Source organism: Artemia franciscana, chromosome 21, assembly GCF_032884065.1.
Source record: "Artemia franciscana chromosome 21, ASM3288406v1, whole genome shotgun sequence".
NCBI classification, from domain to species: domain Eukaryota; kingdom Metazoa; phylum Arthropoda; class Branchiopoda; order Anostraca; family Artemiidae; genus Artemia; species Artemia franciscana.
Genome location: NC_088883.1, coordinates 6,448,481 through 6,475,543, shown reverse-complemented (window position 1 = coordinate 6,475,543; position 27,063 = coordinate 6,448,481). Strand labels below are relative to the sequence as shown.

The 27,063-nt window shown below is 35.6% G+C and overlaps 2 protein-coding genes across 4 annotated transcripts in view; both read right to left on the bottom strand.

Annotated features, from left to right (window-relative positions):
• The window catches only part of LOC136041046 (ubiquitin-like modifier-activating enzyme ATG7), a 567,744-nt gene that overhangs the window by 251,550 nt on the left and 289,131 nt on the right, over window positions 1-27,063 (bottom strand). The window lies entirely within an intron of this gene.
• The window catches only part of LOC136041047 (delta(9)-fatty-acid desaturase fat-7-like), a 62,857-nt gene that overhangs the window by 17,185 nt on the left and 18,609 nt on the right, over window positions 1-27,063 (bottom strand). For all 3 annotated transcript variants that reach the window (XM_065725585.1, XM_065725586.1, XM_065725584.1), the window contains exons 2-3: window positions 16,613-16,808; window positions 7,280-7,413 (exon numbers count right to left, since the gene is read on the bottom strand). In XM_065725585.1, coding sequence (XP_065581657.1) covers window positions 7,280-7,413; window positions 16,613-16,808 — 330 coding nt within the window. The remainder of the gene's footprint in view (window positions 1-7,279; window positions 7,414-16,612; window positions 16,809-27,063) is intronic.

Genomic DNA, 27,063 nt, shown 5'->3' with positions numbered 1-27,063 from the left:
GTCATTACAATTTTTGGAGCTCAAAATAAGTTTCATTAAACATCAAAAGAATATCTTTGTCCAGTAAGCATTTCAAATCACTGTGGTATGCAAATTCATGGGGTAATACCAAAAAAAAAGTCCCTGGAAACAAGTCACTTACAGCATTTACCATATATCGAGAAATCAATTGCGCCATTAAATTGTTACCGTATTGTGACGCTTAACATCAGTTGGCTAGCATCCCAGAAATGATACATTGCCTAGAACGTATATCTAAGAACATAAGTTCATCAATGACTTGTTGGCTTAGTCGGGTAACTATAGGAAATAATGGGTCTCACGTTCGATTCAAAATTAAAAAAATGGGGGAACAAAATTTCTTATGGATAATTTCAGAAGCCGAGTAACAATTTCTCCAATAGGTAAATTTTTTATGCAATTAACTTGTTACGATATTGTGACGCTTAACATTAGTTGGCTAGCATCTCAGAAACAATACATTGATTGCCTAAAATGTATTTATAAAAATATAATAATTGATTTCCTAAAATGTATTTCTAAAATATATTATCATCAATGACTTGTTGGTTCAGTCAAGTAACGTGTCATTCTTTTACCTTAAGAAACAAGAGCTAAGAGCTCATATGGCACTTGTGACGAGGCGAGAAGAGCTAAGTGCCAGGAGATCATATGGTATTAGCTCTAACAAAATTCTATGAATCTATAGATTGATTTAAAAAGGAAAATAAGAGGCTTAATGCCGGTCAGGATTTAAAATAAGAGCTCTGAGTCACGATGTCCTTCTAAATATCAAAATTCATTAAGATCCGATCACCCACTCGTAAGTTATAAATACCTAATTTTTTCTAATTTTCCTCTCCCTTTAGCCCCCCAGATGGTCGAATCTGGGAAAACGACAAATCAAGTCCCTGACATGCCTATCAGTTTTAATCGTCCTAGCACGTCCAGAAGCACCAAACTCGCCAAATCACTGAACTCCTCCCCCCAACTCCCCCAAAGAGAGCGAATCCAGTACGATTCTGTCAATCACGTATCAAGGACATTTGTTTATTCTATCCACCAAGCTTCATCCCAATTCCTACACTCCATGTGTTTTTCCAATATTTCCCCCTCCAACTCCCCCCAATGTCAAACGATCTGGTCGGGATTTGAAATAAGAGCTCTGAGACATGAATTCTTTCTAAAAATCAAATTTCATTAAGATCCGATCATCTATTCGTAAGATAAAAATACCCCAATTTTCACGTTTTCCAAGAATACCGGTTTCCCCCTCCAACTCCCCCCAACGTCATAGGATCTGGTCGGAAATTAAAATAAGAACTTTAAAGCACAAGATCCTTCTAAATATCAAATTTCATTAAGATCTGGTCACCCTTTCGTAAGTTACAAATACCTCAATTTTCAAAATTACCCCCCCCCCTCCAATTCCACCAAAGAGAGCAGATCCGGTCCGCTTATGTCTGTCACGAATCTTAGACAGGTTTTTAATCTTCCCATCCAGTTTCATCCTGATCTCACCGCTTTAAGTATTTTCTAAGATTTCCAGTCCCCCCCCCCCAAATGTCCCCCCAATTACACTTGATCCGGTTGAGATTTAAAATAAGAGATCTGAGTTACGAGGTCCTTCTAAATATGAAGTTTCATGAAGATCCGATCACTCCTTCGTAAGTTAAAAATACGTCATTTTTTCTTATTTTTAAGAATTACCCCCCCCCCCCCCCCCAATAGATCGGATCCGTTCCAATTATGTTAATCACGTATGTAAGACTTCTGCTTATTTTTCCCACCAAGTTTCATCCCAATCCCTCCAATCTAAGCGTTTTCCATTATTTTAGGTTCCCCCACCCCAAACTTCCCCCAACGTCACCAAATCCAGTCAGGATTTAAAATAAGAGCTTTGAGACACGATATCCTTCTAAATATCAAATTTCATTGAGATCCGATAACCCGTTCGTAAGTTAAAAATACCTCATTTTTTCTAATTTTTCAGAATTTACCCCCCCCCCAATAGATCGGATCCATTCTAATTATGTTCATCACGTATGTAAGACTTCTGCTTATTTTTTCCACCAAGGTTCATCCCGATCCCTCCACTCTAAGTGTTTTTCAAGTTTTAGGTTTCCCCCTCCCAACTCCCCCCCCCACAATGTCACCAGATCTGGTCAGGTTTAAAATAAGAGCTCTGAGCCACGATATTCTTCTAAATATCAAATTTCATTGAGATCCGATCACCTGTTCGTAAGTTTAAAATACCTCATTTTTTCTAATTTTTCAGAAATACCCCCCCCCCCCCAACTATCCCAAAGAGAGCGGATCCATTCCGTTTATGTCAATCATGTATCTAGCACTTGTTTATTTTTCCCACCAAGTTTCATCCCGATCCCTCCACTCTAAGTGTTTTCCAAGTTTTAGGTTTCCCTCTCCCAACTCCCCCCCCCCAATATCACCAGATCCGGTCGGGATTTAAAATAAGAGCTCTAAGACAAGACATCCTTCTAACAACAAATTTCATTGAGATTCGATCACCCGTTCGTAAGTTAAAAATACCTCATTTTTTCTAATTTTTCAGAATTACCTCCCCCCCCCCCTCAACTACCCCAAAGAGAGCGGATCCGTTCCGATTATGTCAATCATGTATCTGGGACTTGTGCATATTTTTCCCATCAAGTTTCATCCCGATCCCTCCACTCTAAGTGTTTTCCAATATTTTAGGTTTCCTCCCCCCCTCTGAATCCCCCCAATGTCATCAGATCCTGTCGGGATTTAAAATAAGAGCTTTGAGACACAATATTATTCCAAAAATCAAATTTCATTAAGATCCCATCACCCATTCATAAGTTAAAAATACTTCATTTTTTATATTTTTTCTGAATTAACCGGCTCCCCACTCCCCCCCCCCAGATGATCAAATTGGGAAAACGACTATTTCTAATTTAAGCTGGTCCCATCCCTGATACGCCTGCCAAATTTCATTGTCCTAGCTTACCTGGAAGTGCCTAAAGTAGCAAAACCAGGACCGACAGACCGACAGACAGACAGACAGACCGACAAACAGACAGACCGACAGACAGACAGACCGACAGAATTGGCGATTGCTAAATGTCACTTGGTTATTACCAAGTGCCATAAAAATGGGTCTCACGTTCGAATCATACACCAGACATTAATTTCATAAGATAAATGGAAAACTGTTTAGAAGTTCAAAAATATTGATGACCTAGTTGTTACCTCAAGACCAGATGTGAGGGCTGCCACAGATCATACTGTTTTCTTTGACCGACAGAATGAATGATTACACAATACCAGGTAACGCATCATTCATGAAATTCTCAGAAGCCGGGAAGCATATTCTTGGAATGATGCCAGAAAAGTCTTAGCAAATCAAAAGTACGTCAGGATATGTTTGTATTGGGGTGCAAAGGGCCAATAGGAGGGGTTATTAACTCAAATAGTACATAAGGATATGTGTGTATTGGGATCCAAAAGGCCTTTACTACTAATGTTAGAATAATCCTGTTATTGGTTTGCTAGATCTATGCAAAAGATTCAGAATCATTTTCATAATCTTGACTTAATTCCTTTCAACTTCCTTTCTAGGGCTTAATATTATTTTTGATAAATGTGATTAGCCCGAAGTTGAATTCGTATGCGGAAACTTAAGCTATTGACCGGGAAAATAAAATTAAAATCCACTTAAAAAATGGATGTTTCTTTTTACGAGAAGAGTTTTATTGTCTATGTATAATTATCTGAAGGTTACTGCACGGACGCTTACGATCAAAGACGTTTTTCTTCGAAACTTATTAGTGGTAATTAATGCTTTATTGTTTTCTTATTTTGTACCACACCTTTCAAATTCTAATGATAATATTAAATAAAAACTCTTTTAACAGAATGCAAGTAAAGATAAAAAATTAAGAAATATTAAATAAAGATGAAGAATGAAGCAGGATAGAAAAAATGTTGCCTGGAAAAACTTCTAACTGAAAAGCCTGTTGCCTTTAATAAATACACGATATTTGTTATAAAACATAACAACGAGTCATAACAACGGTAATAATAATAAGAAAAAAAAATCTAATCCATCATAATTGCGCTAACAAGCGGGTACTTTTATTCGCAAAAACGTAATTAAACTGTTGTATTGAAACGCATTGAATGATAAATGTTTTAAAATCTAGGGTGGGGAAATTTATTTTTTAATGAATTTGCCAAAAAATAGGATTCTTTCAATGCATTAAAGATGTATTCTTCAAAATATAGGGAGGGAGAGAATTCCCCCTGGCCCCTCCAACTGATACTCCTGCTTACAATGCAGCTTCAAAACATCTTTATTCGGTTGAGCACGGTATTAATCCAGGATTCTCAAATAATGAATTATTTAGATTTGTTTTTAAATGGCCATATTGTCCCTCCCAAGAATAATGAAAATTTGCCAGAATTAAAATATGTTTGAGCAAAAACGTTTCCAGGATTAACATAACGTATGTGCAAAGTTTATTTGGAGGAGTTCTCTTTCCCAAAACAAAATAAACTAAGTATTGAGAATATAAACTATTTGAGCATCTAATGTTAACGACTAATGTCCCCACAATGTTCCAAATAAGAATGGTTCAAGTAAGCGTGGGAACAATGTCCTAAGTCTGAACGGGAGAACTAAGTGCGGGGACAATTAAAAATGTCCCCACAGCAGTATCGGTATTTGGCCTCATAACATGGGAGGGGCAAGGTATACCATAGGAATAAAATATAAAATGGAAGGAATTTAATGTCGGATGTCATAAAAATAGGGGAAGAGCTGCTCCCGTGCACAGACCTAGAACCGCCACTGCTCCACAAGACTCAATTCCAGAATCCAAAGCCCTTCTTAGGCTTTGTTTTGAGGTAATCCCCTTTGGGACAGAGTTGACAGTCCATTCCTAGTTTGCAAGAGTTGGATACTAGACAATGAGTAGACAAATCTTAAAATTTTTGAAAATATCCAAAAATTTCTGAACACAAAATATATTGTCAGAGTCTTAGCTCTCTTTTGGACTTCAAATAATATTATCTCACATATCTCGTCCTTAAACATCTTAATTCTGGAATCTTTTGAGTTTCTTATATAATTTTAGGGCTCCACTTCCTCCCCCCCCCAAAAAAAAATCTATTTAAGTGCATGAAGTGCTCACTTGATACATTACTAGCCCAAAGTATTTTAGACTAGTGAACAGTGATCAATAAAAAAAGAATACAAGGAACCCGTCCTATAACGAATGGAAGGAGCCAAAACGTAAGGGAGCCATGTGCGTAAGGCTGTATCCAGTGGGAGAGCTACTGGGCTTGAACCCCCCCCCCTAAAAAAATTGTCTGACTCGTACAAATGTAACATAAATCAATATAAATAAATTTTTGGTGAGTTTTGTGAAGCCTTTTCAATACCACCCCCTCCAGAAAATAAAACTCCCCGAAAACAAATCTAGGGTACATCCTTGCATTGACATATCATTATTTGTTTGAGAGTATCATCAGTGAATGTTACAGGAAAATTTAGGATTTTTGAGGCCTCAATCTTGACCCTCCCCTCGGTCACTTGCGTACAAATATGACCCACAGGGCTATTGTTAAGCCATTCTAAGGTTTGCTTTAATATCTCCAAGTATCAATGCAGAAAAAGAAGACATTCTACTTAATGAGTTAATTAATGCCAGCCAAACAAATTAATATTTCTCTATTTCCCTCTACGTCTCTGTTTTTTCCTTATGTTGCTTCATATAGTACTATGTCTAAAATGGGTACTTGTCTTTACAATACTTTGTCTTTATACAGATATATGGTAGTTGTCTTTCCTTCTCTTTTTCATTTTCTTTTCTTCTCTTTTTCAATATTCCTCTCTTTCCCTCTATGTCTTTCTTTTTCCCTCATTTGGCTTCATATGGTACGGTGAGTGAAACAGGTACTTTTCTTTACAGTATTGTGCCTTTATAAACAACTATGGTAGTTGTTTTTCCTGTTTTTCATCTCCTCGGGGTCTCTTTCTCTCTTTGTACAGAACTATGGTAGCTGTCTTTCCTTCTCTTTTTTATCTCCTCGGGTCATCTCTTCGGAATACTGTGTTAAAACATCGGGCGGCAACACACGCGTCAGACAAGGCTGTTTCCTGTCACCTCTCTTCTTCGTCCTAGTTGTAGACTACATCTTTAGACAGATAAATGGGCATGGAATCCGGATTGCAGGAAAACTTCTTCAGGACGTCGACTTCGCCAACGATGTTGGGCTCATAAAAACCGACAAGCAGAATTTTCAGGAACTCCTGAAAAAATTCGCAGAGAAAGCTGAACAATTCGAACTACACATCAACGCCCCAAAGAGAAAAGCTATGTCAATCAGTACTTCATTCCTGAGACTCTAACTAAGAGGACATGAAATCGAACAGGTGGCAGACTTTAAGTACTTAGGAAGTACAGTCACTTCCAGTGGCGACTCTGAAAAAGAATTGCGTACCAGGATAGCCTTGGTCAACAAATCATTTCAGAGATTTTTATCAGTCTGGAAATCCACCATAAACTCGCTGAAGTTGAAACTCAGGTTGTTTCAGAGCAATGTACAGTCTGTCCTGAGTTACGCTATGGAATACCTTAAGCTAACTTCCAAACAGGAGAAACACCTTACCGCCTTCGAGAATAACTGTCTCCGCTGAATCCTTAGAATCAGTTGGAGAGACTGTTTCAGCAACGACGAGATCCGTACCCGCTCAGGCAAGCCAGATATCGCAACTTTTGTACGACAACGTAGATGGTAATACCTTGGACACATCCTCCGTATGTTAGATCACAGACTTCCAAAATGCTCCTCTACTGGCAACTGGAAGGCACCCGTCGCCGAGGAAGACCAAAGAACACGCTCCGTAGGACGAATGAACGTGACAGAAGAACCCTCCATACGAGTCTCATTCCAGAGTGGGGAGACATATATGTAGTGGCTAACCTGAGGGACGATTGGAGACTACTCACCGACGCCCTGTGTACCTCCGGAGGCACAGGAGGAACTAAGGTTTAAGGCAAGGTTGGGGTCTATTTTTCTCTTTCTTTTCATTATGATGATTAAATTAGTAGCATATTTATGGCACAATTTATGAAGACAATTCCAAAGAACTATTTGGGAAACCACAAATGAAGGACTCGTTAACGATGGAATGTAGGCCTACATCTGATGGTGCTGAAGATATAATTCCATACTTAAATTCGAATTCTACCTAATTTGGCTTATTGCAGTATAATTATATGTAAATATTTACCTGAAGAGCTGTCGTTTGAGCAATCATAAGGATGACCCTTAATGGTAGTGCCGCCTTGTATGTCTTGTGAGACCACAGCCTATGGGCTCCAGCTGTTATACCAAGCATACCACTGAATAGGTGAAGAAGCCACGCTAAAAGAACAAATACTACCGTGAAAGACCGATATTAGAGATTATCAACATTCACTGATGATGATCATATATATATATATATATATATATATATATATATATATATATATATATATATATATATATATATATATATATATATATATATATATATATATAATTTCAAAATTAAAAGTTCTACCCGCTATTATATAGTTTCAGGTCATTTAATAATAAATGCAAAGACTGTGTGACACGAGACATTATTTAATTTTCACTATTCTGCAAATATTTTTCTGGAGGGGGAGGGAGCCGACAGTTTTTCTGTAAGATTCAAACTGCAGGCGAATATGAATCGATAAAGTTATCTCTTTATTTGACATTCATGTTTGGATTTTTTTAGTCTTAGGCATAGCCCCAAGGGGTGTTCCTAGTTTGGCCTAGTTTCGGATTCATAGCCTACCCAGAGATAAAATTTTAATAAGTTCCAAAGCTGTTAGGTGCCATATGTTTTTGTCTCATTCTTTGTTGATATCTATGATTCTTTTTTTTAATTCAGCACTCACTACCACCATAACTGCGCAACTTCATATGAACATTTTTTCACTATAAACTTAATTCTAGCTTTCCTTCGGTATTAAAATATATACAGACCCATTCCTAGGATTGGTGGCACCCAGAAACAATTAATGGCAGCACCCCTTCTAAACTCGAAAATAAGCAAAAAAAGCCGAATCAAAGGGAAAATTTTATCGAAGTAGGTAAAACCCTAGCCACAACCTCCAGATGCGGTGCACTGTGTGGCTGACCCGGTTGCCCCCCCCCCCAGCTTTGAACGGTTCTAAAAATATTTAGTTGAATAAGTTTTTGCCTAGCCAATTTTAGCAGTAATATTTTATTTTTAGTGTCCTTGGCACTATAAAGTGGTATAAATTTGAAAAAGCAGAGTAAGATTTATGACAGAGTCAGAGTAAGATTTATGTCAGAGTAAGTCTAAGTAAGATTTATGTCAGAATAAGATTTATGTAAGATTTATGTATGAAAAAGCAGAGTCGCTCTAGCTCTTGCAATCCATTATCTGTTTGGATTCGTCGCCTACCACTATTAAACCTACTTCTTATAGGTGGGTCTAATTGACTATTGACTTGCTCTATTTTACACGCCAATTTGTCCAGGTCCAAGGTTTGTTTCCCCACATGTGTGCAAAGGAATTAATCATCCACGTGGCATTCAATTTAAATACCAGCCGACCAATGGCTGGACCAAAAAAGGCCACCCAGTAGGATTCATCCCAACAGATGGCTGGTACTACTGTTGGTAAAATGAAACAGAATATCATTGCCAAGGGTGTGTAATATCTAAAATGAAGAATGATCTGAAATTACACATAATTACAGTTATGTTGCCACCTATATTTTGATGAGGTTCAGATATCAGTTTCAAATACATTGCAATTTAAGTTACTCTGTACTAGACGTCAGTTTTCTAGCAGTTTTCTAATTTTCCTAGCATGCAAAGCAAGATGATGAAAATCATAAATTTGATTATAAGCAAGAGTTCATACGTTTTATAATGTTGCCAAGGCTATATGATATCTGAAAAGAGAAATTGCTCAAAATAATGTATATTTACAGCTGGGATTCCTTGACAAGGGTAGGCTGGATGCAAAAGGTTGGACCTATTCCTCTCAAAAGGATAATCCTGCTTACGTGGCGACTGGGTGGACCTTTCAAATTTTTTTCTTTTACCGAAACCATGACTGCAAATGGCACTGCAGGGTGACCACGAGGAGTGCCCCCCCCCCCCCGTTAGAGGATATTATAACCCAGTAAGTGACATACCATACATACTGTGTTCTAATTTATGGATAACGCTTCTGGGCTTTGTCTGCTTTGGTGGACATTTTTGGGCTAGACAACCTCTTCCTTAATGGCATCGTTAGAGGGGGGCAAGGGGGTGTAGTTGCCTCCCCACCCAATAATTTGGAGAAAAAATTATGAAGTAGCTTTGAAACTATTGCTCGTCTTAAGTTTCAACCTCGTTCCTTACTTTGAGCTAATATTTTTTTAAATCAATCCATCCTCGTTTTCAAAATAAGGAAAACACGAAAAACAGGGGTCCATTACACTTCCTAGTATGTTCCACATTAACATTTATACAAATATTACACAAATTTATACCGACTTCGAACTTTATCATCAAGTAACTAGGTGAGCATAGTTAATGGCAAAATCGCTAAAATATACCATACTTCCTGTTTCACCATGTTTACTCAGGTATAATTTATTCCCCTGATAAGCTTCTAAAATCTATCAGTTCAATATAAAATCTGCAAATAGGACAGAAATGGAATAACTGAAAAACAAGAAATAATTGAAAGCAATTTTTTTTTCATTGAAGAAACATGAAATGAAATCATCGAAAAAGAAAATAAGACTTAGTGCTTTTTATAATAATATTCGTACTGTAGTTAGATAGGTCAAATCATAGTCATAGAAAACTTAGTCATAGAAGTTAATAAGAGGGAGGGATCAGCTCCAGAAATCCTTTCATTGTTTTAATTTTTACTCCCAATATTTAAATCAAAGCTCTAAAAGCCTAATAAGTGCTAATAAAGCCATCGCTACTTTTTTGATGGTTATCTATGCATCAGCCTGCTGTACGACATTTCTGCCGCAACAACGATAAAGTGTATCTGAACAATTTATGTATATTTTTTCATAATTTAGGAATTTTATGCTGTTGAAGGGAATTTTTCTGGAGGGGGAGGGAGCCGACAGTTTTTCTGTAGGATTAAAACTGCAGGCGAATATGAATCGATAAAGTTATCTCTTTATTTGACATGCATGTTTGGATTTTTTTAGTCTTAGGCATAGCCCCAAGGGGTGTTCCTAGTTTGGCCTAGTTTCGGATTCATAGCCTACCCAGAGATTAAATTTTAATAAGTTCCAAAGCTGTTAGGTGCCATATGTTTTTGTCTCATTCTTTGTTGATATCTATGATTCTTTTTTTTAATTCAGCACTCACTACCACCATAACTGCGCAACTTCATATGAACATTTTTTTACTATAAACTTAATTCTAGCTTTCCTTCGGTATTAAAATATATACAGACCCATTCCTAGGATTGGTGGCACCCAGAAACAATTAATGGCAGCACCCCTTCTAAACTCGAAAATAAGCAAAAAAAGCCGAATCAAAGGGAAAATTTTATCGAAGTAGGTAAAACCCTAGCCACAACCTCCAGATGCGGTGCACTGTGTGGCTGACCCGGTTGCCCCCCCCCCAGATTTGAACGGTTCTAAAAATATTTAGTTGAATAAGTTTTTGCCTAGCCAATTTTAGCAGTAATATTTTATTTTTAGTGTCCTTGGCACTATAAAGTGGTATAAATTTGAAAAAGCAGAGTAAGATTTATGACAGAGTCAGAGTAAGATTTATGTCAGAGTAAGTCTAAGTAAGATTTATGTCAGAATAAGATTTATGTAAGATTTATGTATGAAAAAGCAGAGTCGCTCTAGCTCTTGCAATCCATTATCTGTTTGGATTCGTCGCCTACCACTATTAAACCTACTTCTTATAGGTGGGTCTAATTGACTATTGACTTGCTCTATTTTACACGCCAATTTGTCCAGGTCCAAGGTTTGTTTCCCCACATTTGTGCAAAGGAATTAATCATCCAAGTGGCATTCAATTTAAATACCAGCCGACCAATGGCTGGACCAAAAAAGGCCACCCAGTAGGATTCATCCCAACAGATGGCTTGTACTACTGTTGGTAAAATGAAACAGAATATCATTGCCATGGGTGTGTAATATCTAAAATGAAGAATGATCTGAAATTACACATAATTACAGTTATGTTGCCACCTATATTTTGATGAGGTTCAGATATCAGTTTCAAATACATTGCAATTTAAGTTACTCTGTACTAGACGTCAGTTTTCTAGCAGTTTTCTAATTTTCCTAGCATGCAAAGCAAGATGATGAAAATCATAAATTTGATTATAAGCAAGAGTTCATACGTTTTATAATGTTGCCAAGGCTATATGATATCTGAAAAGAGAAATTGCTCGAAATAATGTATATTTACAGCTGGGATTCCTTGACAAGGGTAGGCTGGATGCAAAAGGTTGGACCTATTCCTCTCAAAAGGATAATCCTGGTTACGTGGCCATATAGTGGCGACTGGGTGGACCTTTCAAATTTTTTTCTTTTACCGAAACCATGACTGCAAATGGCACTGCAGGGTGACCACGAGGAGTGCCCCCCCCCCCCCCCCCCCGTTAGAGGATATTATAACCCAGTAAGTGACATACCATACATACTGTGTTCTAATTTATGGATAACGCTTCTGGGCTTTGTCTGCTTTGGTGGACATTTTTGGGCTAGACAACCTCTTCCTTAATGGCATCGTTAGAGGGGGGCAAGGGGGTGTAGTTGCCTCCCCGCCCAATAATTTGGAGAAAAAATTATGAAGTAGCTTTGAAACTATTGCTCATCTTAAGTTTCAACCTCGTTCCTTACTTTGAGCTAATTTTTTTTTAAATCAATCCATCCTCGTTTTCAAAATAAGGAAAACGCGAAAAACAGGGGTCCATTACACTTCCTAGTATGTTCCACATTAACATTTATACAAATATTACACAAATTTATACCAACTTCGAACCTTATCATCAAGTAACTAGGTGAGCATAGTTAATGGCAAAATCGCTAAAATATACCATACTTCCTGTTTCACCATGTTTACTCAGGTATAATTTATTCCCCTGATAAGCTTCTAAAATCTATCAGTTCAATATAAAATCTGCAAATAGGACAGAAATGGAATAACTGAAAAACAAGAAATAATTGAAAGCAATTTTTTTTTCATTGAAGAAACATGAAATGAAATCATCGAAAAAGAAAATAAGACTTAGTGCTTTTTATAATAATATTCGTACTCTAGTTAGATAGGTCAAATCATAGTCATAGAATACTTAGTCATAGAAGTTAATAAGAGGGAGGGATCAGCTCCAGAAATCCTTTCATTGTTTTAATTTTTACTCCCAATATTTAAATCAAAGCTCTAAAAGCCTAATAAGTGCTAATAAAGCCATCGCTACTTTTTTGATGGTTATCTATGCATCAGCCTGCTGTACGACATTTCTGCCGCAACAACGATAAAGTGTATCTGAACAATTTATGTATATTTTTTCATAATTTAGGAATTTTATGCTGTTGAAGGGAATTTTTCTGGAGGGGGAGGGAGCCGACAGTTTTTCTGTAAGATTCAAACTGCAGGCGAATATGAATCGATAAAGTTATCTCTTTATTTGACATACATGTTTGGATTTTTTTAGTCTTAGGCTTAGCCCCAAGGGGTGTTCCTAGTTTGGCCTAGTTTCGGATTCATAGCCTACCCAGAGATTAAATTTTAATAAGTTCCAAAGCTGTTAGGTGCCATATGTTTTTGTCTCATTCTTTGTTGATATCTATGATTCTTTTTTTTAATTCAGCACTCACTACCACCATAACTGCGCAACTTCATATGAACATTTTTTTACTATAAACTTAATTCTAGCTTTCCTTCGGTATTAAAATATATACAGACCCATTCCTAGGATTGGTGGCACCCAGAAACAATTAATGGCAGCACCCCTTCTAAACTCGAAAATAAGCAAAAAAAGCCGAATCAAAGGGAAAATTTTATCGAAGTAGGTAAAACCCTAGCCATACCCTCCAGATGTGGTGCACTGTGTGGCTGACCCGGTTGCTCCCCCCCCCCCCCATCTTTGAACGGTTCTAAATATATTTAGTTGAATAAGTTTTTGCCTAGCCAATTTTAGCAGTAATATTTTATTTTTAGTGTCCCTGGCACTATAAAGTGGTATAAATTTGAAAAATCAGAGTAAGATTTATGACAGAGTCAGAGTAAGATCTATGTAAGATTAAGTCTAAGTAAGATTTATGTCAGAATAAGATTTATGTATGAAAAAGCAGAGTAGGATCTAGTAAGTTATAAATTAAGAAAAAGCAGAGTGAAAAAGCGGAACTAACTTATCACTAACCCCTTTGATTTTTTTGCTTCAGCAGGTTTTCATTTTGTTCTTGACTCACTTAATATTCAACACAAAAGAGCCAATCTGGTTTTAAAAGGGCGGGGCTCTTTGTCGCTCTAGCTCTTGCATTCCATTATCTGTTTGGATTCGTCGCCTACCACTATTAAACCTACTTCTTATAGGTGGGTCTAATTGACTCTTGACTTGCTCTATTTTACACGCCAATTTGACCAGGTCCAATTTGAACCAGTCCCTAGATTTTCAAAGATACACTTTTTGGAATTTTCATTGGAACTGCCTCTTTTGGGCATTCTGAATGAAATAAAATTGAAAACAAAACGATCAAAACTGCCCCACCACCCCCATCATAGATTTCGAAAGATATATTTTCCCCCTCTAAATTTCCTTGAAGTGACACCACTGGTTTCTATGTAATTGTGAAATAAAAATAGCTTATCCTCCTAAACTGGTGGAGCTATACAAATCAGGGTCAGTACACTGTTGCCAGATAGGACTAATTCTCGTTGTCCATTGTAGAGTGAATTCAGCTAAATAGAAAGCAAACACCAATATGAATAAACTACGTCCACTTACGTCAAACTAAATGATTGATAAGTTAAAAGCAGAACTAAAACATTTCTTTATCTTTTTTTTCTTCATTGTTAGTCTTATGGCCTTATTCTATCTTCTGGCTTTATTATGGCTTTACGGATTCTGGCTCAAGGGGACTCGAATGAACCTTAACAGGAAAGAAATGAACCTCTCTTTTTCAAGAACTACACACATGAAGGAAATTAGTTGATGTTTTTGTAATATTAATGACAAATAAACTCCTAAGAAACAAGTATATTTTATTAATCAATGCGTCACGGAATATTAATATTCCATAAATAGGAAAACTGTTGCTAAAATCAAAATTTGGTGCCTGCCATGCCCTTGAATTTCTATAGCTATTAATTATTTTGATAGCCAATAAAGAAAACAAATTTATTAGTTCGATAATCAGTTTGTATTATTCACATCTCCTTTTACATTTATTAGCTCAGCCAAAACATATTTTCATGTTAAAAATAGAAGTATAAATAGTATATTCGAGGCTATGCCTGATTCGAACCTGATTTCAGATTATAAGTCATATAGGCAATATGTTATAAATATAACAACAGTTACTAAAGTTCGATTTCTTAAAATTCAAGTTGCTCGGGGCTTGAACCAGCAGTCTCTTCTCAACCATAAAGTTGTTGTATGGCCACCTTCCAATTAATTACGAACATACTCTTATAAGAATTGACTCTACATTTCTTTTAATCCATTGCATGTATTATTGTTTGTTTCATTTATTTTGAAATGATTCTTGAGGTTTATAGCTACAAAACATTTGGGTAAAACTTAATTTAGATTTCATGAAGATGGGGAATGGTCCATCCCTCTGATTACTCCAACAGCACGTCCTACTTATGATGAAAAGTAGCATTTACCAAAAACAAGAGTTTCTTATTTGGCAACAACGCGTGGATGAGCTCTTACAAGTCCTTACGTAGCTTTATTATATTTCAAGTTAACAAATTTTAGGGGAGAAACTAAATACATTTTTTTCTAACAATGTGATTTTAGAAATAGTTCTTGAGAATTCAAGCCTGGAAATATTGACACAGATTTTTTTTTTCTTTAGATCTAATATAAATGAGAACTTTTGCATCCCTTTAATCACCCCACTACCCATTTGTCATATTTTTTTTTTATAAAATTGTATTTAGCAGAAAAATAAATTGCCCATTTGGCGATAAAATATGGATGTGTTGTTACCAATGTGTAATCCTATTAATCAGGGGATTGGTCAGAAAAATTTGGTCTTAGAGAGAAACTTGATTAGAGAGAAAGAGAGAAACTCTCTTTCTCTCTAATCAAGAATTCTCTCAGAAAGAGAGAGATTAGAGAGAAACTTGATTAGAGAGAAATTCTTTATCTAGTCATGAGGTTTTTCGAAACGACCCTTGTGATTTCTCGTCATGGAATATTGACTTATAACATTTTAGATTTAACAGGAATGAGAAATTTTCCATCACTCTGATCACACTTCCACCACTTGCACCCTATAATATAAAATTGTATTTACCAAAATCGGAGTTACCCATTTGGCTGGAAAGGATGTGGTGTTACAAATGTGTAAGCCAATTAGATTGTTCTCTGGGAGGGAGCAATGATATTCAGGTGGAAATTAAATTACGGTTCTATATTTAACCATGGGTTTTCTTAGGTTTGATGCCTGAGATCTCTAGCTAGAAAATTTTCACAGTTTTTTTTTTCTTTTTATAGGAATATAGTATTTTCTTTCCTTTCGGTCACTCCTCCACCACTTACTGCTTAAACATAAAAATTTATATACCAAACTCAAGAATTACCTATTTGGCAATAACGTATAGATATGTTGTTATAAGTGTAGGCTATTATTCAAAAAAATTTTTTTTGGTGGGGGAAAGGGTTATGGTAACGGTTTTTAGGGAGAAAGAAGATTAAAGTTTCTTATTTATTCATGGGGTTTTTGGACCCAATCCATGAAATTTCTGACCACAAAATATTGATATATACTTTTCTAAATTCAACAGGAATGGGGATTTTTCTATTCCTCTGATTCCATCACTACCACTTGCAGCTGTTGATATAAAATCTCATTTACCATAAGTAAGAGTGGCCCCCTAATAATTCTTTGGCAGGGGGAGGGGGGGGAGTTCAGATCAAAGATTTTACTGGAGAAAGTAAATTAAATTTTTATCTTGTCATGAGATGACTCCTAAGATTTCTAACCTCAAAATACTGACATATCTTTATTTCTTTATATTTTCATGAAAATAGGGTGTGAGATCCATCCCTTTAATTGCTCTACCCCCCCCCCCCCTTTGTCACTTGTGAGGAAAATTATGTTTACCAAAAACAAGAGTTCTAAATTTGACAATAAGGAATTAATGCACTCTTGCAGAGCTGTAGTCAGATTACATTTTTTTTTTCGAGGACTGTGCATAAAAACTTTCAGTAAGAAATTAAACGAAATCTCGCCATACTATTTTTAGCAATGATACGTTAAATTGCAAACCACGAAATATTTGAACATTAAATAGATATTAGGGAGCTCCACATCTTTACCACTATTACTTGCCACAAATGATTCATAATTGTATTTACCAAAAACAAGAGTTTCCCATTTAGCGAAGAAAAGTCCAAGGTAAAAGCCGTAGATGGCAGCAGTATGTAAAAGGATAAACATCCCAACATTTCTCCAAACTACGTCTGTTTTGAAATACCTCCTTTCATCCTGAAATCTGATATGTCCAGCTCTATCAGCTTCTATAAACTCTGAGAGGGTAACCGATTCTGATTCCTGTAGGGAAGAAAAAAATCGGATGAGGAAGATAATTACTAAAAACACCGAGATATCGAAATGAATTTGAGTATATTTAAAACGTATGTCACAGTTAAAGAAAAAGACAGAACAATGAACAAAAGAAATGTATAATTGAGAAACAAAACTAAAATACAAGAATAATCAGTGCTGCACTACATTCCATTAAGGATATTATGTGGTCCTTTGATAATTAGTGGCTTCAACCATTAGCGTCAATTCGTAAAAATGAACAGGAGGGCAAAAATATTATTTTCTAAAACCAAGGGGGAGGGAAGAATTCTTTCAATTTTGACAACAAAAATAGCAAAAAGACTTTTTTCAACGAGCATACCAAAAAGCCATTTTTCAATGAAAATACAAAAAAAAAATTCAACAAAACATGAAAAAACATATTTTAGAAATAAATGAAGTGGGCAAAGGCGCCCACCCCCGCTTAGAAATGACTCACCTGTCATTGTCACACCTAATAAAAAAAAAAAATCAAGATCTGTGAACGATGTGGATTTTTTGCCGGTTTTAAGATTATACTCGTATAATCAAAAGAAAAGTGAAATACCAAGAAATTAGACAGAAAAAGCTCTATCAACACTAATTTGTTCCCAAATAATAGTATTATTGCAACACTTTGCTCCCAAATAATAGTATTATTGCAACACTTCTTCTTTTGTCAGATTCATAATAAAGATATAACTACTGCTCCAAACTTTCTCCCTTTCCAATTTAAAAAGAAAGTTCCTGCAGTCTTCACTCTGATTGCTCAGTTGTAAAGCTTATGTTTGTAAATTGAGTTTTGTTCAACTCAACAAATTAAGAACGGCATAATTGGTAATCTTTTTTTTTTACATTTAATTTATCCATATATGTGACTATAATGTGGCCAGAGTTAACATTCAAAGTTTTATAAAGGTCATTCTTAGAAGAATCACAAGAATTATTATATGTTCCTTGACTACAGAACAAGCCTATTACGGCAACTGAAATAATAACAATTATCAACACTCTTGGCACCATCAATGGTACTGAAGAATCTTCACACTTTATTTTAATTTTTTACCAAGGCTGTATCCATGGGGAGGGGTGTTACCTTGTTTGAATAAGGTAACACCTCCACCTTCCAAAAAAAAGATGCTTCTCTCACTCGTAAAATAGTTGTAAAATTTTAGGAAAAATGCTATATCTCTTAAAAAAACACTTAAATTAGTTTTAAATACAGGTAAAAAAAATATTTGTAACCCTTAGACTAATTCAACGGAAGTTAAACCCATTCTTCTGCATTTCTTTTGTACATCTCCTTACTCCCAACCAAAAATATTTCGACCCACTTCCCAAAAAGAAAAAGAAAAAATTCTGAATACAGTAGTATCCTCTCTATGGTTTTTGCGACAACCTTGTCTCCATACCACAACAGCCCTATCCCTAGTGCCAAGTGTATCCCTATCCAGTCATTCTGACGACAACCAGTAGGTTCTTGTTACGTAATGTGTTTGTTTACCTTTGGTTGCTACGTAATAGGGAATGTTTTCAGACGGCTGTTACGTCATAGGATTTAATTGTTACCTACTAGGGAATGTTAGAGTCCGCTAGTGAAGATGCAAGCGTTACCTAATAGTTTCTCTCATTATCTAAAAAATCTACGACAAATCAGGATTTCTTTGCTTGTTATGTTTAAAAACCTACTAGACCCTAGCCCCAATCAATATTTCCTTTTAAAAAACCTACAAGACCCCGCCAAATCAAGAATTCTTTACTTGTTACGTCGTAGGGAATATTTACTTTTGCAAGTTATGTCTCTTTATTACATAAGTTTCTTTAATTTTTTAAACTACGCGGGCCAGGGGACAAAACCTTCAAGGCCTCTATACTACAGGATTCCTGTATTCTTATAAAATCTTCAGGGCCCACTAGTGGAGGAAACTTCAAGACCCAGACCCTATCGAGCAATTCCACCAGGCCCCCTAGCATCCAATTATAACGGGGCCCCTAGCAACCAATTCCAGTGGGGCCCTAGCATCCAATTCCATTAGGTATTTATTATCATCCTATTTCACAAGACCCCCAAACCTAACCATTGGGGCCCTAGCATTCAATTTCATTGGGGGCCCAAACATCCAATTCCAAACGGAAGGCCCTAGCATCCTTTTCACCGAGTCCCTAGCCTAACTTAACCAACGAGGCCATCTAGAGAGTAATTCCATCCAGTAGGGGCTTATTACGTAATGGGCTTTGACTTTTAATCTAAAAAAAGATGTTGTGTCAAAATTCTGAAATAGTCCATTGATATAGAATTATCGAGAGTACATACGCATATGGAGCCTCAAGCTGCAGAGGCAGCAATACCATATGGTGGCAAATTTGTTTTTAAAAGGTGCAGGTAGTCCTACAAAATAAATGGTTAACATAGACATTTATTTCAGGCCAAAAGACTCTCCCACAGCAGAGTGTATTTTTCAGCCATTTTGGTGGGCAAAAACAACAATTTTATCCAAAAGAAGTCCAAAATCTATTGAATTAACAATCTGAGACAATTAATTGATTTAGAATTATCGAAAAACTATAAGCACGTTGAGCGTCAAGTTTCATAGGCAGCAATGACTTATGGTGGCGCATTCGTTTTTAAAGTCGTAGGTAGTCCCATAAAATAAACAGCCAGCAAAGGCAAACATTTTAGCAAAAAAGATTGCCCCACAGCAATGCAGTACATTCAGCCATTTTGTAATACAAAACAACAATTCTACCAAAAGAAGACCAAAATGCTATATTGTGAAATTTCTGAGAAAGTCAATTGATTTAGAATTATCGAAAATCTATACGCATACTGAGCCTCAAATTTTAAAGGCAATAGAGCCGTATGGTAATACATTCGTTTCTAAGCGTACAGATAGTCGTACAAAATAAACAGTTAACATATAAATGTAATTTAGGCAAAGACTATCCCACTGCAATGCAGTGTTTTCAGCCGTTTTGTGGTGCAAAACAACAGTTCTAGCCAAAAAGGTCAAAGAAGCTACTGCGTGAAAATTCTGAGATAGTTAATTGATTCAGAACAATCAAAAATCCATACGCATATTAAGCCTCGAGTTTCAGAGGTATTATTGCCTTACCGTAGTACATTCGTTTTTAAAAGGTGCAGAGAGTCATAGAAAATAAATGGCCAACATAGACATTCATTTTGCCAAAAAGGCTGTCCAACTGCACTCATGCATCCTATTCAAACTATTGCATGAAATTTCTAAGATAGTAATTGATTTAGAACTATAAAAAATTCCTAAGTATATAGTGCCTCTAGTTTCAGAAGTAGTCATGCCTTACGGTACCGCATTCGTTTTTAGAAGATGGTTTACCACCTAACCTAACTTACCATGCATATACTAGGTTGGTTGGGTTAGGTCAGGTTAACCTAAACTACTAGCTTGTAGGGAAAAGGCTTACAAGTTTCACAAAAAGAAAAATCAACACGCAACAACTTTCATGAAGAAGAAATAAAAATATAATAATTTTCTCGAAGACACAAATCAAGATCATTAAGTTTGTTGAAGAAATAATCCGCAGGTGACAAGTTTCATAAATATTAACCAGCAAACATCATGTTTAATTAAGAATAAACCAACATGCAATAAAGTTTCAAGAAGAAAATTACAATGATAAAGCAAGTTTAATGAAAAAATAAACCAACATACAACAGGTTTCACGAAGAAAAATATCAAAATAAATTAAGCTTCACGAATAAAAATCAGGACCCAACAATTTCCACTAACAAAAGTGGTTTCACGAGAAAAAACAATTTATAAGTTACACGAAAAGAAAAATCATTATGCAGCAAGTTTCACGATGAAAAAATACAATAAGTTTCTTGAAGAAATAATCTACATTCAATAGGTTTTACAAAAAAAATCAGGATGCATCATGTTTCACGAAGAAAAACCCAACATGCAACAAGTTTCACGAAGAACAATATCATGATTGGTTAAGTTTCATGAAAGAAAAATCAATATATGGTAAGTTTCAAGAAGAAAAGTGTGAAGATAAATTAAGTTTCACGAAAAAAATAAGCAAGCAACAAATTCCATGAACAAAACTGGTTTCACAATGAGAAATGTACAAGTTTCACGAATAGAAAATATCAATATGGAACAAGTTTCATGAGGAAAAATAAAAATATATAAAAAATTTCTCGAGGACATAAATCAAGATACAGTAAATTTCTAGAAGAAATAATCCATATGCAACAAGTTTCACCAACAAAAATCAGCATGCATCTTGTTTCACGAAGAAAAACCAATATACAACAATTTTTCACGAAGAGAATTATCATGATAAAATATGTTTCACGAAAGAATAAAACAGCATACAACAAGTTTCATGAAGAAAAATATAAAGATAAGTTTAGTTTAACGAGAGTCAAAAATAAATGTACATGTTTCAAGAAAAAAAATCAACATACTTTACGTTTTATGAAGATTAAATAAAAATTTATCTAGTTTCTGGAAGACATAAATAGGGATATATTAGGTTTCTTGAAGAAATAATCCACATGCAACATGTTTCACGAGCAAAAATGAGCTTGTATCATAATCACGAAGAATACTAACGTGATAAAGTTTCACCATGAAAAACATGATAAATTAGGTTTCACGAAAGAATAAACCATCATACAACACGTTTCACAAAGAAAATATAAAGATACATTAAGTTTCCTGAAGAAACAATCCACATGCAGCAAGTTTTACGAAGAAAATTAAACATGCATCATGTTTCACGAAGAAAAAAAATCAATTCGCAACAAGTTTGAAATAAATCAGCATACAAAAAGTTTGAGGAAGAAAAGAAATAACATACATTGCGTTTCACGAAGAAAAAATCAGCATGCAAAATCTTTCACGAAGAAAAATATGAAGATAAAATAAATTTTATGAAAGAAAAAATCTATATACAACGAATTTCATAAAGAGAAACTGAAACTACTAGAGGTTTCAAAAAGAAAAAAAATTAACATGGGGTAGGTTTCATGAAAAAATAATCAACATACAGCATGTTTCATGAACAAAAATAAATAATATGTAACTAGATTCACGAAGAGAAAAAATTAACGTAGAACAAGTGTCACGAAAAGAAAAGAAATATATATGCAACATGTGTCACGAGTAAAAATTAAACAAGTTTACTGAGGAAAAAATTAACATAATATAAATTTCACAAAGATTAAAATGATAAACATTGAGCTTGTTTGAAAATTCTGAAAATCAATTGATTCGAAATATTATACGTATATTTAGCTACCTATTTCAGAGATAGTAATTCTGTACAGTAGCGCATTCGTTTCTAAAGGTGTTGGTAGCCCCAGAAAATAACAGTTAACATAGACGTTTATTTTAGTCATAAAGACTGTCCCAGAGCAAAGCGGCATTTCCTGCCATTTTATGCTACGAAATAAGAGTTCTGCCCAAAAGACGTCCAAGAAAGCTATTGTGGGAAAATTCTGAGGTATTCAATTGATTTAGTTTTATCAAAAAAGTATACACATATTGAGCCTCGAGTTTCAGAGGCAGTAATACCCTACGATAGCGCATTCGTTTCTAAAGGTGCAGGTAGTCCTACAAAATAACAGTTAACATAGATATTTATTTAAGCCAGAAAGACTGTCCACCAGCAATGCTGTGTTTTCAGCCATTTTGCGGTGCAAAACAACAATTTTACCCAAATGCAGGCCGGAAAACTATTCTGTGAAAATTCTAAGAGAGTTAATAAATTTAAAACTAACGAAAATCCATACGCATATCGAGCTTTGATTTTCAGAGCCGGTACTGCCCTACGGTGGCGCATTGGTTCATAAGGCTCCATGTGGTCCAAAAAATAAACAAATAACATAGATATTGATTTTTGCCAAATAGACCGTCTTAGATCAAAGCAGTGTTTTCAGCCATTGTGTGGTGCAAAAAAGGAATTCTACCCGAAAGAGGCTATAAAAAACCTATTATGTAAAAATTCCAAGATAGTCAATTGTTTGAGAATTATTGAAAATCAGTACGCATATTGAGCTTCATGTTTCAGAGTCAGTAATGCCGTATGGTAGTGTACTCGTTTTTAAAGGGTGCTGGTAGTCCTACAAAATAAACTGTTAATATAGACATTTATTTTAGCTAAAAAGACTGTCCCATAGAAAAGCGGCGTTTTCAGCCTATTTGAGATAGTTAATGGATTTGATATTATCGAAAAATTATACGCATATTGAGCCTCGAGTCTCAGAGGCAGTAATGCCTTATGATGGTGTATTCGTTTCCAATGCTGCAGGTAGTCCTACAAAATAAACGGTTAACATAAACATTTGTCTTAGGTAAAAAGACAGTCCCACAGCAAAGTTGTGTTTTAAAAGATTTTGTTGTGCAAAACGATAATTCTAGCCTAAACAAGGCCAAAATGCTATTGTTTGCAAATTATGAGATAAATAATTGATTTTAAATTATCGAAAATCGATAAGCATATTATGCCTTGAGTTTCAGAGGCAAAAATGCCGTACGGTAGGGCATTTGTTTCTAAGAGGTACAGGTAATTCTACAAAATAAACGATTAAGATGAGACATTTGTCTTAGGCAAAAAGACTCTCGCAGCAAAGTGGTATTTTCAGCCACTTTGATGTGTAAAACAACAATTCTATTCAAAAGAATACCCCAAAGCTATTGATTGAAAATTCTGAGATAGTTAACTGATTTAGAATTATCGAAAAACTATACGCCTACTGAGACCCGAGTATCAGAGGCAGTAATACTGTACAGCGGCGCATTCATTTTCAAAGTTGCAGTTAGTCCTACAAAATAAATGGCTAACACAGACATTTATTTTAGCCAAGAAGACTGGCCCACAGCAAAGTGGTGTTTTAGTTATTTTGCTATGAAAAACAATATTTCTATCCAAAAGAAGACCAAAATAATATTGTGTGAAAATTCTGAGACAGTCAGTTGATTTAGAATGATCGAAAATCCTTATGAATATTGAGCCTTGAGTTAGGAGGCATTGATGCCGTACAGAAATCCATTTGTTTCTAAAAATGCAGGTAGTCTTATAAAATAATGGTAAACAAAGAAATGCATTTTAGGAAAAAGGGACTGTCCCACAGCAATGAGGGGTTTTCAACCATTGTGTGGTACAAAACAACATGTGGTGAAAATTCTCAGATAGTTAATTGATTTCAAATTATCAAAAATTTATGCGCGTAATGAACTTTGACTTTCAGAGGCAGATATACCGTAGGGTAGCGAATTCCTTCTTAAAGGGTACAAATAGCCCTACAAAATAAACGGTTAGCATTGCCATTTATTTTAGGCAAAAAGACTCTCCCACAGCAAAGTGGTGTTTTCAGCTATTTTTGTGTTCTAAACAGTAATTTTAGCCAAAACAAGTCCAAAAAGCTATTGTATTAACAATCTGAGACAGTTAACTGACTTAGAGCTATCGAAAAACTATACGCACATTGAGCCTCGAGTTTCAGAGGCAGTAATGGTATAAGATGGTGCATTCTTTTTTAAGGTTGTAGGTATTCCTACAGATGAAACGGCCAACATCGAATGTTATTATAATCAAAAAGACTGTCCCATAGCACACAGGCATCGTGACCTTGATTTAGCAAAAAAATACAAAACTCTTTATATCACCTTACATGAAAATTGTTAAACGTAAAGTAAAGCGTAAATAATACTTTGCCTCTAATAAAACCCTCGCCCTCTGGAATTGGTTGGTAGGATCCCTACCTTTCTTTAATTCATGGTTCTTTTTGCTTATATTTTATCCTTTAAAAGCTTTTTTCACGTTTTGTTTTTTCATTTAAGTTTGAATTGCTTTTTCCTGTGTTTTAACCATGATTCAAAAAAAAATTCATTAATAACATGTGTATGTACATTAAAGGTTTGTATCTTTTAGATTTATTGATCCAGAATAAAACATCGGTAGGTAATCGTTTACAAAATTTAATCATCTTGTAGTCCATATACGTTGGTATGCTCGTTCAAGAACGCCCTTTTTATAAGTATAAAATTCTGTACAATGAAGAGGAAAAGAAGGACTTTTGATCATGTATGAAGGTGTATCATATTCCACCCACAATGGTACTCTTGCTTTTATTTCACTTCTGAGTAAAAGATTCTATTACTAAAAAAATGCGGTAAGAGCAACATGCAATATTATCTGATTATACTCTCTAAAAACATTACTTAAAGTACATGTGCATACCAAATTTAAGTAATTTCTAGAAATAGGTTTTCCCCTCTGCGTGTCAATCGTTGCAGTCATAAGGAAACACACAATTTATTTAATCATTCTAGTATGTGCGAATAGGGGGTTCTCCTTGCGTGCAATAGGTTATCTAAATGTATTAGCCGAATCAAAATGTTAGAAAGACTTTCTTGCTTCAGCTATCTAGCGTTGTATTCTATTGAGGGGAATCCCATTCGAGTCGTAACAGGGACAAAATTTTTTGTTAAAAAATGTTCCCTGGCCAAAAAACACATTGAAAAAAAATTAAATCTCCTAAAATATTATGTAACATCCACCGTGTACATCTTCATTACGTAATACCTACATGTTCACCGTTACAACGTAGTACCCACGTGTCTGTCCCCCCTTTCAGTTGCAACCAAGAACTTCCCACTTGACTAGCAGACTCTAACAAGTCCTGTTACGTAACGGCCAAAACTATAAAAAAACATATTACGTAATAAGCGCCTTGTGGGTGGAATTTCCCCCTGGGTCCCAGTCGCTAAATTATGGGCCTGGTAAAATTGATACTAGCCCCCCCCCCCTTGGAATTGGATGTTAGAATTCCCAGTGATATTGGATATTAGGTTAGGGTCTCAAAATTGTATGCTAGGTCCCCGGTGGAACCATGTACTAGGGCCCCCAGTGAAATTTGATGCTAGGCCCCTAGCGGTTAGGTTAGGGGCTCGGTGAAATTGGATGCTAGGGAAACTAATGGAATCGGATACTAGTATTGGTTGCTAGTACCCACTAGTACTGGATACTAGTAGGCCTGGTGGAATCGCTCGCTAGGTTCTGGCGTCTTGAAGGTTCCCTCACTAGCGAACCCTGATGGCTATTTAAGAATCAAGGAAACTAGTAGGTGACAATCGCAGAAATCCTGGAGTAAAGCAACCTTGAAGGATTTTTCCCCTGTCCTTTACAGGGTTTTGAAAATTAAAGAAACTTATGTAACAAGCAACCATAATATGGAAAAAAAATTCTATGACGCAACAAGCAAAGAAATCTTGATTGGACGGGGTTTCATAGGATTCTTAAAGGAAATCTTGATTGGGGTGGGGTCTCGTAGGTTTTTAAACATAGCAAGCAAAGAAATCCTGATTTGGCGTAGGTTTTAAAGAATTAGAGAAACTCTTATATAACGTTTGCATCTTGACTACTGGACTCTAACATTCCCTATTAGGTAATAATGAAACAACCCTGTGACGTAACAGACATCTGAAAACATTCCCTATTACGTAACAAACAAAAGTAAACAAAACACATCACGTAACAAACACCTGATGGCTGTAATTGGAATGGTGGGATAGGAAGCGCTTAAAACTAGGGATAGGCCTGTCTTGGAGTGGAGGGATAGGGCTGTCGTAAAAACCATGGAGACGATACTACTGAATACGGCCCTGCCTCATATTACAGAAGTGGAAATTGAAATAGCTAGAACTGTATCTAATACTACATCTTAGTATCATCGTCACATTCATCATAAAGATAGGAAAATTGCTGCTCCAAACATTCGTCCTTTTAAATTAAAAAAAAAGTATACATTAAGTCTTCACTGTGATTGGTTAATTATAAAAATGATGCTTGAAAGCCTGCTAAATTTAGAAAACTACCCAAAGGATGCATTATTGGCTCTCCTGTCGTACGTCGGGCGTAATTTGATTTTGTTCAAAAGCGTAACAGTATTGCGGTTCTTTCGTATGGCTCATTTTATTAGAAATAAAGCGACATTCTATATTCATGGAAATGTTTTAGGTGGGCAGGAAGGACCCTGGATATATTTGAAAGAGGGATAAGAGTTTAAAAATGAATTCCTTATCCCTAAAATGTAGGGTTAATTCAACGTTTGCGTTTTCGCTCCCAAGTTCTGTTATATTTCTCCAGATAAATCTTATCTTTTTATTGTAATTTTTATTACAATTTTTATTACAAATTTATTATCTTTTTATTGTAATTGCCTTATTTTTGCTGAGCCCTTGTCACACCT